Source organism: Anolis sagrei, chromosome 5 (assembly GCF_037176765.1).
Source record: "Anolis sagrei isolate rAnoSag1 chromosome 5, rAnoSag1.mat, whole genome shotgun sequence".
Classification (NCBI taxonomy): domain Eukaryota; kingdom Metazoa; phylum Chordata; class Lepidosauria; order Squamata; family Dactyloidae; genus Anolis; species Anolis sagrei.
The window spans coordinates 4,513,468-4,526,520 of NC_090025.1; the positions used below are offsets into that span (position 1 = coordinate 4,513,468).

Consider the following 13,053-nt stretch of genomic DNA (forward strand, 5'->3'; position numbering starts at 1 on the left):
ACAAGGGAGGACCTCCTTGCAGCAACACCAGAGGCACTCCAAGGGGACAGATACTGGTCAAAGGACATTTAATAGAATGCCAAGTCTGCAAACTTTGTGTTTTGTCTGTTTGCTTGTTTTGTTAGAAATGTAATACAACAGTCTGGTTGCTCCTGACACGATAAATAAAAATAACTGAAGGATCTAGAAAAGTCCTAAAGATACTATTTTTTAACCTGGGTACAGGTAAGAGAAAACACAAGTAGGGGTTTTGCAGTTGTAAGGGTATTATAAAGGGAAATGGTGTGCTAGAGAAGAATGGAATATTTCTATGCTTCTGTTACAGGGGAACATAGAATCACAGAGTTGTAAGAAATCCCAAGGGACATCCAGTGTAAGCCCCTTCTTCCATTCAGAAGCACACAATCAAAGCACTCCTGGCAGATGGCCACCTAGCCTCTGCTTAAAAGCATCCAAAGGAAGAGACATCTTACCTGGGCTTGCTTCTGCAGGACAGGAGCCGAAGTGCCAAGGCCTCTCCATACTCCACAGCTCTGGGACTGCAATAGACACTGCAATGGAATAGAGAGACAGACATGGGTGTTTCCACAACTCCTGAGGTACCAAGAATATCAGGATCATAATCTTAGTCCCCATCACGCTCTCTGTGGTTCTGCCAGGGGTTTTTGCCACATATAAGCATATTGGTTACTGTGGCTATATTAAACATGTTTGATGTTTTACTATCTTCTCATATTCAGCTTTTACCTTGATCCACCCAAGAAAATATCCTATACATACCAGGCCCTAGGGAGGAACACCTGGAAGCTACAAGGCGTAGAGCTTTTTCGATCTATGCTCCAATTCTGTGGAACTCATTGCCTCCATATATTAGAACAGGGGTCTTCAAACTTTTTAAACAGAGTCCCTCAAACTGTTGGAGGGCCAGATTATAATTTGAAAAAAAAAACCCATGAGTGAATCCCTATGCACACTGCCCATATCTTATTTGTAGTGCAAAAAAACACTTTAAAACAATACAATAATGAAAATGAAGAATTTTAATAAATATAAACTTAGTATTTCAGTGGGAAGTGTGGGCCTGCTTTTGGCTGATGAGAAAGGATTGTTGTTGTTGTTGTTGTTGTGTGCTTTCAAGTCATTACAGACTTAGGTTGACCCTGAACGAGGGCCGGGTAAATAACCTTGGAGGACCGTATCCGGCCCCCGCGCCTTAGTTTCAGGACCCCTGTATTAGAGCAATGTCGGAGTTGCGACCTTTTGTAAAGGCTTGGCTGTTTGGTTGTGCATTTAAGTAAAGTGATCAGATCTAATTTGCCAAATGGTCACTGTTGTATGTTTTTATGTTGTGTAATTGCTATTTTATAGATTGTAAGTCGCTCGCAGCACCTTGGTGGAAAGTGACTAATTAAGAAATAAAGTGAAGTGAACTATGTCAAGAAAAATCCTTGACTAATTTCAAGAAAAACTGGGGACAAACTTCAACTATTGGATAGAATCATAGAGTTGGAAGAGACCGCATGGGACATCTAGATCAGGGGTCCTCAAACTAAGGCCCGGAGGACGGATGCGGCCCTTCAAGGTCATTTACCCGGCCCTTGCTCAGGGTCAACCTAAGTCTGAAACGACTTGAAAGCACACAACAACAACAACAACAACAATACTATCTCATCAGTCAAAAGCAGGCCCACATTTCCCACTGAAATACTAATAAGTTTATATTTGTTAACATTGTTCCTCATTTTAATTATTGTATTGTTTTTAATTGTTTTTACAGTTCAAATAAGATATGTGCAGTGTGCATAGGAATTCATTCATGTTTGTTTTCAAATTATAATCCGGCCCTCCAACAGTTTGAGGGAGTGTGACCTGTTTAAAAAGTTTGTGGACCCCTGATCTAGATGAACCCCTTGCCAAACAGGAAAAGCACTATCAAAGCACCAAAGACAGATGACCATCCAGCCATCTGAACAGACTGTGCTCTGGCACCACGAGATGCAGAGCCAACCTTAAGAAATGGGGCTACAAAGTGGCCAGCTACTGGTCAAAGAACATTTAATCAACTACCAAGCTTGCAAACTTTGTGTTTTGTTTGTTAAAAAATGCAATACAACTGTTTGGTTTGCTCCTGACACGATAAATAAATAGCCCACGCCTGGGCCTACTTGGGCCCTCCCTCTAGGTGTTTTGGACTTCAACTCCCACAATGCCTTAATCGGCTGAGGGGGAAAAGGAAGGCATTGTGGGAGTTATTTATTTTTATTTATTTATCGAGTCATCAGCAACCAGTCAATTATATTACATTTCTAACAGAACAAAGCAAACAAACAGACGAAATACAAAAATACAAAAATTGTGAGTTTGGTAGTTGATTAAATGTCCTTTGACCAGTATCTGGCCACTTGGAGTGCCTCTGGTGTTGCTGCAAGGAGGTCCTCCCTTGTGCATGTGGCAGGGCTCAGGTTGCATTGCAGCAGGTGGTCAGTGGTTTGCTCTTCTCCACACTCGCATGTCGAGGATTCCACTTTGTAGCCCCATTTCTGAAGGTTGGCTCTGTATCTCATGGTGCCAGAGCACAGTCTGTTCAGCGCCTTCCAAGTTGCCCAGTCCTCTGTGTGCCCAGGGGGGAGTCTCTCATTTGGTATCAAAGTCTGACTTAGCCACTGTGGTCCACGCTTTGGTTATATCCGGTTTAGACTACTGCAACGCTCTCTACGTGGGGTTGCCTCTGAAGACTGCTCGGAAGCTGCAGCTAGTCCAACACTCTGCAGCCAGACTACTAACGGGTGCTGGGTACAGGGAGCACACCACTCCGCTGTTACACCAGCTCCACTGGCTGCCAATTAGCTTCCAAGCACAATTCAAAGTGCTGGTGTTAAACTATAAAACCCTAAACGACTCTGGCCCTGTTTACCTCTCCGAACGTATTCTCCCTATGAACCATCAAGATTATTAAGATCGTCTGGAGAGGCCTTGCTCTCGGTCCCACCGGCATCGCAAGCGTGTCTGGTGGGGACGAGGGACAGGGCCTTCTCGGTGGTGGCCACTCGACTCTGGAACTCTCTCCCACTGGAGATCAGAACCGCCCCTTCTATCCTGATATTTAGGAAACAGGTGAAGACGTGGTTATGGAGACAGACATTCAATGAGTGAGCCAATACCCTGAGATATGGATGGAGGATGATGAGCAACGATTTTAGTGTGACGACTGACCATTGTAGTTATTGAATGTAATTGCTGTTTTAAGGTTTTACTGTAATATGAATTATGATGTTTTATTGACTGTATGTGATATTATGGTTGGAAACCGGTCTGAGTCCCTCAAGAGAGGTGAGAAGGCTGGTATACAAAACTTTTAAATGAAGAAATAAATAATATCAGCCATTGGTTGAGGTTCTGGGTTTGAGCCTGCCACTTTTGGACTCTCGCTTGCTGAGGTGTTCTAGCGAGTGTTTCTGTAGATCTTAGAAAACTATTTCTAGATTTAAGTTGTTGACGTGCTGGCTGATACCCAAACAAGGGATGAGCTGAAGATGTCTCTCCCTTGGTCCTTTCACTATTGGCTGCTACTTCCCGGCGGATGTCAGGTGGTGCGATACCGGCTAAGCAGTGTAATTTCTCCAGTGGTGTAGGGCGCAGGCACCCCGTGATAATGCGGCATGTCTCATTAAGAGCCACATTGTCGCAGCTATGGCGTTGCTGCTTTATAGTTGGGGTTGATTTCAAGCATTCAAACCCCCTTCTCGGAAGCGGCACCCCGTTGAGAAAAATAATACAATCCACAGAAGACAAACTTTCTTCCAATAACGTAAATGTTTGTGCAATAGTCACAAATAAAAGTTTCAATCCATTGATCCCAATATTCCAGCAAACCTTCCTTGAGCTTTTAAAGGAATCTATTCCTCTTCTTCTAGCTCTTGCTTTCTTCACAATCTCATCATCACCATCAGCATTCTCTGCTCATTCTCTTCTCTATCTCTTCTCTACATTCTCAGTCTCTCAATTTGGAATAGCTAAGCTTTCACAGGTGGCTTGACTGTTGCCCGTCATACAATGACTGGACATGATTCTTACAATCGCTTACCCATTTTTCACTTAAGAAATGATCTAAATAATATAAAACTCTGACACACATCCTCTGTTTTAGCGTGGTGAGATGTGTTCCACACTGGGCATGCGTACTCTGCAGCAGAGTAGCATAGCGCAAGGGCAAATAGAATCATAGAATCATAGAGTTGGAAGAGACCTCATAGGCCATCCAGTCCAACCCCATTCTGCCAAGAAGCAGGAATATTGCATTCAAATTACCCCTGACAGATGGCCATCCAGCCTCTGTTTAAAAACCTCCAAAGAAGGAGCCTTCACCGGACTCCGGGGCAGAGAGTTCCACTGCTGAACAGCTCTCACAGTCAGGAAGTTCTTCCTCATGTTCAGATGGAATCTCCTCTCTTATAGTTTGAAGCCATTGTTCCCTTGCGTCCTAGTCTCCAAGGAAGCAGAAAACAAGCTTGCTCCCTCCTCCTGTGGCTTCCTCTCTCATATTTATAAATGGCTATCATATCTCCTCTTAGCCTTCTCTTCTTCAGGCTAAACATGCCCAGCTCCTTAAGCCACTCCTCATAGGGCTTGTTTAGTCGCTCTTCTCTGGACACATTCCAGCTTGTCAATATCTCTCTTGGATTGTGGTGCCCAGAATTGGACACAATATTCCAGGTAAAGTGGTCTAACCAAGGCGGAATAGAGCATGGGGAGCATTACTTCCCTGTCTTCACTGTGTCTGGTTGTGATCCCCAGGTTGTGCCAGTCAGCTTTCGTATGATATTGTGGGAGTTGAAGTCTAAAACATCTGGAGGGAGGGCCCAAGTAGGCCCAGGCCTGTTCTAGTCTCTGTGTCTCTTTCTCCTTCAGCCCCTCAAAGTTGTGACCCATCTTCTCAGCCTCGAGGGCCTCCCTACAAGGCCAGCCCCAGGCAGCGAAGGCCCAGCAGAGCGGGGACCACACTGAGGGACACCTCGAATCAACCGAGGGCCTCCTGCCGGCCCAACAACCCTTTCTTTCCGCCACTCACCGCTGAAACTGCTCGGATACCTCTGAGAGCCGCCATTTTGGAGTCCCAGAATGCCCCGCGCGGGAGGCAGGGCTCCTGAATCACCTTGAACTCGCTTCGCCCCGCCCCTTTCGAGGGAAAGAGGGAGCCGGAACTATAGAGAACGGAGGGTAGAAGCGCTAGTCACCCACTTCCGGCCTGGGTTTCTGACCTGGGAAAGAGGGAGCCGGAACTATAGAGAACGGAGGGTAGAAGCGGCAGTCACCCACTTCCGGTCTGGGCTTCTGACCTGAGAAAGAGGGAGCCGGAACTATAGAGAACGGAGGGTAGAAGCGGCAGGCACCCACTTCCGGTCTGGGTTTCTGACCTGGGAAAGAGGGAGCCGGAACTATAGAGAACGGAGGGTAGACGCGGCAGGCACCCACTTCCGGTCTGGGCTTCTGACCTGGGAAAGAGGGAGCCGGAACTATAGAGAACGGAGGGTAGAAGCGGCAATCATCCACTTCCGGTCTGGGTTTCTGACCTGGGAAAGAGGGAGCCGGAACTATAGAGAACGGAGGGTAGAAGCGGCAATCACCCACTTCCGGTCGAGTCTAGTTCTCCCTCTCTAAGGCAACACCCTGTCAATTCCTACTATTGTTATGATTACACTAGGTAATAATTTTGATTTTGTGTAATTTCCTAATGGGTTCTATCATAAAAACATGGGGAAAGTTTGTTAAAGTGCACAAACTTTGGGTTGTTGTGAGTTTTCTGGTTTGTCTGGAGATGTTCCAGAAGCATTCTCTCCTGACGTTTCTCCCACATCTATGGCAGGCATCCTCAGAGGTTGTGAGGTCTGTTGGAAAATTAGGAAAATTGGGTTTATCTATCTGTGGAATGATGTCCTGGGTAGGAGAAACTTCCCAACAAAGGATTCCCCCAGGCAGTAAGAAGCCAGACCTTGAAGCTGCTGGGCTATTAAATGCTAACTTGGAAACTAAGTTTTATATAACCTGTGGAATGATGTCCTGGGTGGGAGAAACCTCCCAACAAAGGATTCCCCCAGGCAGTAAGAAGCTACACCTTGAAGCTGCTGGGCCATTGGAAACTAAGCAAGGGAGGTTTATATATCTATGGGATGATGTCCTGGGTAGGAGAAACCTCCCAACAAAGAATTCCCCCAGGCAGTAAGAAGCCAGACCTTGAAGCTGCTGGGCCATTAAATGCTAACTTGGAAACTAAGCAAGGGAGGTTTATATATCTGTGGAATGATGTCCCAGGTGGGAGAAACCTCCCAACAAAGTATTCCCCCAGGCAGTAAGAAGCCAGGCCTTGAAGCTGCTGGGCCATTAAATGCTAACTTGGAAACTAAGTTTTATATAATCTGTAGAATGATGTCCAGGGTGGGAGAAACCTCCCAACAAAGGATTCCTCCAGGTAGTAAGAAGCCAGGCCTTGAAGCTGCTGGGCCATTAAATGCTAACTATTGGAAGTTTATATATCTGCGGAATGATGTCCAGGGTGGGAGAAACCTCCCAACAAAGGATTCCCCAGGCAGTAAGAAGCCAAACCTTGAAGCTGCTGGGCCATTAAATGCTAACTTGGAAACTAAGTTTTATTTATCTGTGGAATGATGTCCTGGGTGGGAGAAACCTCCCAACAAAGGATTCCCCCAGGCAGTAAGAAGCCAGGCCTTGAAGCTGCTGGGCCATTAAATGCTAGCTATTGGAAACTAAGCAAGGGAGGTTTATGTATCTGTGGAATGATGTCCTGGGTGGGGGAAACTCCCAAGAAAGGATTCCCCCAGGCAGTAAGAAGCTAGACCTTGAAACTGATAGGCCATTAAATGCTAATCAAGGCGGGCAATTGCAACATTCACACCTACATAGAATCCTAGAATCAAAGAGTTGGAAGAGACCTCATGGGCCATCCAGTCCAACCCCATTCTGCCAAGAAGCAGGAATATTGCATTCAAATCACCCCTGACAGATGGCCATCCAGCCTCTGTTTAAAAGCTTCCAAAGAAGGAGCCTCCACCACACTCCCTCCGGGGCAGAGAGTTCCACTGCTGAACGGCTCTCACAGTCAGGAAGTTCTTCCTCATGTTCAGATGGAGTCTCCTCTCTTGTAGTTTGAAGCCATTGTTCCACATCCTAGTCTCCAGGCAGCAGAAAACAAGTTTGCTCCCTCCTCCTCCCTGTGGCTTCCTCTCACATATTTATACATGGCTATCATATCTCCTCTCAGCCTTCTCTTCTTCAGGCTCAACATGCCCAGCTCCTTAAGCCGCTCCTCATAGGGCTTGTTCTCCAGACCCTTGATCATTTTAGTCACCCTCCTCTGGACACATTCCAGCTTGTCAATATCTCTCTTGAATTGTAGTGCCCAGAATTGGACACAATATTCCAGGTGTGGTCTAACCAAAGCAGAATAGAGCATGGGGAGCATGACTTCCCTAGATCTAGACACTATGCTCCTCTTGATGCAGGCCAGAATCCCATTGGCTTTTTTTGCCGCCACATCACATTGTTCGCTCATGTTTAACTTGTCCACAAGGACTCCCAAGATCTTTTTCACACGTACTGCTCTCGAGCCAGGCATTATTCCCTATTCTGTCAGGAGAGAATGCTTCTGGAACATAGTCAGACAGTCCAGAAAACTCACAACAACCCAGTGATTCCGGCCATTAAAGTCTTCGAAAATATATGAATATGATTTGCAGTGATGCAAATCTTTAATATCTTTGCCTAAGGTGCCAAGTTGGCTCAAACTTGCCTAGTTTTGCCTGAGGAATAGGAAAGAGGGCGAACTTTTGCGTTTCAACTGGCGAAAGGGAGAAGGTCCAGGCTGTGATCTTCCATGGATTTGGAAGCTGGTTCATCCTTGCCGCTTCTGACACGGGAGTCACAGTAGCATCATATTGGCTCCTTTAGCTGCTGCATCACACTGTTGGCTCATGTTCAGCCTGTGGTCTCTTCAGATTCCTAAATGCCTTTTCCATGTTTTCAAACCAGGTACTGCTCATCTTATATCTCTTCATTACATACATTTCTCCTAATTTAGATTCATTTTGCCAATTTGGTCTCTCATCTGTTGAGGTCATTTTGGAGCCTGACCCTGACTTGAGCTTCCCAATTTCTGGAAATTTGAAAATGAGATCACCTTTCCAAGGCGCACGCTCCTCTGTGCGCTGGGAGATGCCAGGGCTTGCCTAAGCGATGGATGTGGGCCAGACGTCCAATCCACACAGGAACAAAAGGGGAAGCAGTCCCCAGACGGTGCTCAAACCCACCTTTGCTCCAAATGGGATTGCTTTGCTAATGACCTTCATTGTGGGGCATTAGCCTCTAAACACCTTGAGAGCCGATTGATGGGTCTGCATTGATGGGAGACCCCCTCTGAGGGGGAATTCCTCCCCATAAAGGAGGCTACCCTGAACTTCAATGGGAGCCCTGGAGAAAGGGACGGAGGCCATTGATCTGGGCCAATAATAAGCCATTGGGAGCTGCTTTGCTCTGCATGCAAACTCTGGCTTGCAGGAAAGGCTAATGATATGCAAATTCCCTGCACCCTGCAGCTTTGGGTCACTTAGCCAAGCAGGATGAATGGTGGCCTTTATCAGCCCATTGGCAGGGAGCGCATAATGATCCAGATCAAGGTCTGAAGCCAAATAAATCACAGGTAACAAATAGCCCTAAGTGGACTTACTTTGAGGGCTTTTCCACCTCTGCTTTGGAATAAGAGAGTTCGTTGTCCAGAGACAGAGCAGGAAAACAAAATAGTTCCAAATTGTGAACTGGGATGTAGACTGGATGACTACTGGGGGGAGAAACACAAAGGAGGGGGGTTACCAGTGAATATTATGGACATTGTAATTGGGTTGCTGTGGCCTAAGAACCATTTCCATTTGATGATGCCTTTATAGTTTCTGTGTCCTGTTTTCCAGTTCATTAATTATTAAGAAACTGGGTTATTGTACGGTTTTTTGGGCTATATTTTTGGGGTCTATTTTCCCCAAACTCCACCAGTGTTCACCTTTGGGCCTATTGAGTATTCATGCCAAGTTTCATCCATATCTATCATTGTTTGAGTCCACAGTGCTCTCTGGATGTAGGTGAACTACAATTCCCAAACTCAAGGTCAATGCCCACCAAACCCTTCTAGTGTTTTCTGTTGGTCGTGAAAACACTAGTACAACTCCCAAATGACAAGTTCTATTTCCCCCAAACTCCACCAGTGTTCATCTTTGGGCCTATTAAGTATTTGTGCCAAGTTTGGTCCAGTTCCATCATTGTTCGAGTCCATAGTGCTCTCTGGATGTAGGTGAACTACAATTCCCAAACTCAAGGTCAACGCCCACCAAACCCTTCTAGTGTTTTCTGTTGGTCGTGGGAGTCCTGTATGCCAAGTTTGGTTCAATTCCATTGTTGGTGAGGTTCAGAATGCTCTTTGATTGTAGGTGAACTATAAATCCCAGCAACTACAACTCCCAAATGAAAAGGTCTATTTTCCAAAACTCCACCAGTGTTCATCTTTGGGCCTATTAAGTATTTGTGCCAAGTTTGGTCCAGTTCCATCATTGTTCGAGTCCATAGTGCTCTCTGGATGTAGGTGAACTACAATTCCCAAACTCAAGGTCAACGCCCACCAAACCCTTCTAGTGTTTTCTGTTGGTCGTGGGAGTCCTGTATGCCAAGTTTGGTTCAATTCCATTGTTGGTGAGGTTCAGAATGCTCTTTGATTGTAGGTGAACTATAAATCCCAGCAACTACAACTCCCAAATGACAAGGTCTATTTTCCCCAAACTCCACCAGTGTTCATCTTTGGGCCTATTAAGTATTTGTGCCAAGTTTGGTCCAGTTCCATCATTGTTCGAGTCCATAGTGCTCTCTGGATGTAGGTGAACTACAATTCCCAAACTCAAGGTCAATGCCCACCAAACCCTTCCAGTATTTTCTATTGGTCATGGGAGTTCTGTGTGGGAAGTTTGGTCCAATTCTAGCATTGTTGGCATTCAGAATGCTCTTTGATTGTAGGTGAACTATAAATCCCAGCAACTACAACTCCCAAATGACAAGGTCTATTTTCCCCAAACTCCACCAGTGTTCATCTTTGGGCGTATTAAGTATTTGTGCCAAGTTTGGTCCAGTTCCATCATGGTTCGAGTCCACAGTGCTCTCTGGATGTAGGTGAACTACAACTCCCAAACTCGAGGTCAATTCCCACCAAACCCTTCCAGTATTTTCTTCTGGTCATGGGGAGCTCTGTGTGCCAAGTTTGGTTCAATTCCATCATTGGTGGAGTTCAGCATGCTCTTTGATTGTAGGTTAACTATACACCCCAGCAACTACAACTCCCAAATGACAAAATCAACCCCCCCCCCCAACCTCACCACTATTCAAGTTTGGGCGTATCAGGTGGTTTATGTGGTCATGGGAGCTCTGTGTGCCAAGTTTGGTTCAATTCCATCGTTGGTGAAGTTCAGAATGCTGTTTGGTTGTAGGTTAACTATACATCCCATCAACTACAACTCCCAGATGACAAAATCAACCCCCCCCCCCAACCTCACCACTATTCAAGTTTGGGCGTATCAGGTGGTTTATGTGGTCATGGGAGCTCTGTGTGCCAAGTTTGGTTCAATTCCATCATTGGTGGAGTTCAGAATGCTATTTGGTTGTAGGTTAACTATAAATCCTTGCAACTACAACTCCCAAATGACAAAATCAACCCTCCCCCCCAACCCCATCAGCATTCAAATGTGGGTATATTGGGTACTTGTGCCAAATTTGGTCCAGTGACTGAAAATACATCCTGCATATCAGATATTTACATTACGATTCATAACAGTAGCAAAATTAGAGTTATGAAGTAGCAACGAAAATAATGTTATGGTTGGGGGTCACCACAGCATGAGGATCTGTTCTAAGGGGTCGCGGCATGTGGAAGGTTGGGAATCACTGGTGTATATGGACAGTGATGAAGTTGCAATGGCACGAGAGATGAAGGCAGGATCCCAGCACATTCAGAATAGGGCTGGGGAAGCTGGCAAGGGACCAAAACTGCTTGCCCCCTTCCGTCTCCCCTTTCTCCCTCCTCTTCTGCCCCATTCCTCATTGCTGCCAACCCCCCCCCCCCCCCCCCCAAGGGAAGCATCTGTCCAGCAATTTGATCATCAAGTTTGCAGACGACACCAAATTGGGAGGGATAGCCAATACTCCAGAGGACAGGAGCAGAATTCAAAACGATCTTGACAGATTAGAGAGATGAAGGGCCAAAACTAACAAAATGAAGTTCAACAGGGACAAATGCAAGAGACTCCACTTAGACAGAAAAAATGAAATGCAAAAATACAGAATGGGGGACGATGATGCCTGGCTCGAGAGCAGGACGTGTGAAAAGGATATTGGCGTCCTCATGGACAACAAGTTAAACATGAGCCAGGAATGTGATGTGGCGGCAAAAAAAGCCAATGGGATTTTGGCCTGCATCAAGAGGAGCCTAGTGTCTAGATCTAGGGAAGTCATGCTCCCCATGCACTATTCCGCCTTGGTTAGACCACACCTGGAATATTGTGTCCAATTCTGAGCACCACAATTCAAGAGAGACGTTGACAAGCTGGAATGTGTCCAGAGGAGGGCGACTAAAATGATCAAGGGTCTGGAGAACAAGCCCTATGAGGAGCGGCTTAAGGAGCTGGGCATGTTTAGCCTGAAGAAGAGAAGGCTGAGAGGAGATATGATAGCCATGTATAAATATGTGAGAGGAAGCCACAGGGAGGAGGAGGGAGCAAGCTTGTTTTCTGCTTCCTTGGAGACTAGGACGCGGAACAATGGCTTCAAACTACAAGAGAGGAGATTCCATCTGAACATTAGGAAGAACTTCCTGGACTGTGAGAGCCCTTCAGCAGTGGAACTCTCTGCCCCAGAGTGTGGTGGAGGCTCCTTCTTTGGAAGCTTTTAAGCAGAGGCTGGATGGCCATCTGTCAGGGGTGATTTGAATGCAATATTCCTGCTTCTTGGAAGAATGGGGTTGGACTGGATGGCCCAGGAGGTCTCTTCCAACTCTTTGATTCTATGATTCTATGAAATATGTGAGAGGAAGCCACAGGGAGGAGGGAGCAAGCTTGTTTCCTGCTTCCATGGAGATTAGGACAAGGAACAATGGCTTCAAACTACAAGAGAGGAGATTCCATCTGAACACGAGGAAGAACTTCTTGACTGTGAGAGCCGTTCAGCAGTGGAACTCTCTGCCCCGGAGTGTGGTGGAGGCTCCTTCTTTGGAAGCTTTTAAGCAGAGGCTGGATGGCCATCTGTCAGGGGTGATTTGAATGCAATATTCCTGCTTCTTGGCAGAATGGGGTTGGACTGGATGGCCCAAGAGGTCTCTTCCAACTCTTTGATTCTATGATTCTATGAATGCACTATTCCTGCTTCTTGGCAGAGTGGGGTTGGACTGGATGGCCCAGGAGGTCTCTTCCAAATCTTTGATTCTATGATTCTATGAATGCAATATTCCTGCTTCTTGGCAGAGTGGGGTTGGACTGGATGGCCCAGGAGGTCTCTTCCAAATCTTTGATTCTATGATTCTATGAATGCAATATTCCTGCTTCTTGGCAGAGTGGGGTTGGACTGGATGGCCCATGAGGTCTCTTCCAAATCTTTGATTCTATGATTCTATGAATGCAATATTCCTGCTTCTTGGCAGAGTGGGGTTGGACTGGATGGCCCAGGAGGTCTCTTCCAAATCTTTGATTCTATGATTCTATGAATGCAATATTCCTGCTTCTTGGCAGAGTGGGGTTGGACTGGATGGCCCAGGAGGTCTCTTCCAATTCTTGGATTCTATGATTCTATGAATGCAATATTCCTGCTTCTTGGCAGAGTGGGGTTGGACTGGATGGCCCAGGAGGTCTCTTCCAAATCTTTGATTCTATGATTCTATGAATGCAATATTCCTGCTTCTTGGCAGAGTGGGGTTGGACTGGATGGCCCAGGAGGTCTCTTCCAAATCTTTGATTCTATGAT

General features: G+C 46.1%; 1 protein-coding gene across 2 annotated transcripts in view; it reads right to left on the minus strand.

Moving 5' to 3' along the window:
- Positions 1-5,173, minus strand: part of IDH3B (isocitrate dehydrogenase (NAD(+)) 3 non-catalytic subunit beta) — a 30,673-nt gene extending 25,500 nt beyond the window's left edge. For both annotated transcript variants that reach the window (XM_067468471.1, XM_067468470.1), the window contains exons 1-2: positions 5,069-5,173; positions 474-551 (exon numbers count right to left, since the gene is read on the minus strand). In XM_067468471.1, coding sequence (XP_067324572.1) covers positions 474-551; positions 5,069-5,104 — 114 coding nt within the window. In that variant the 5' untranslated portion in view covers positions 5,105-5,173. The remainder of the gene's footprint in view (positions 1-473; positions 552-5,068) is intronic.
- Between the last annotated feature and the right edge of the window lie 7,880 nt (positions 5,174-13,053).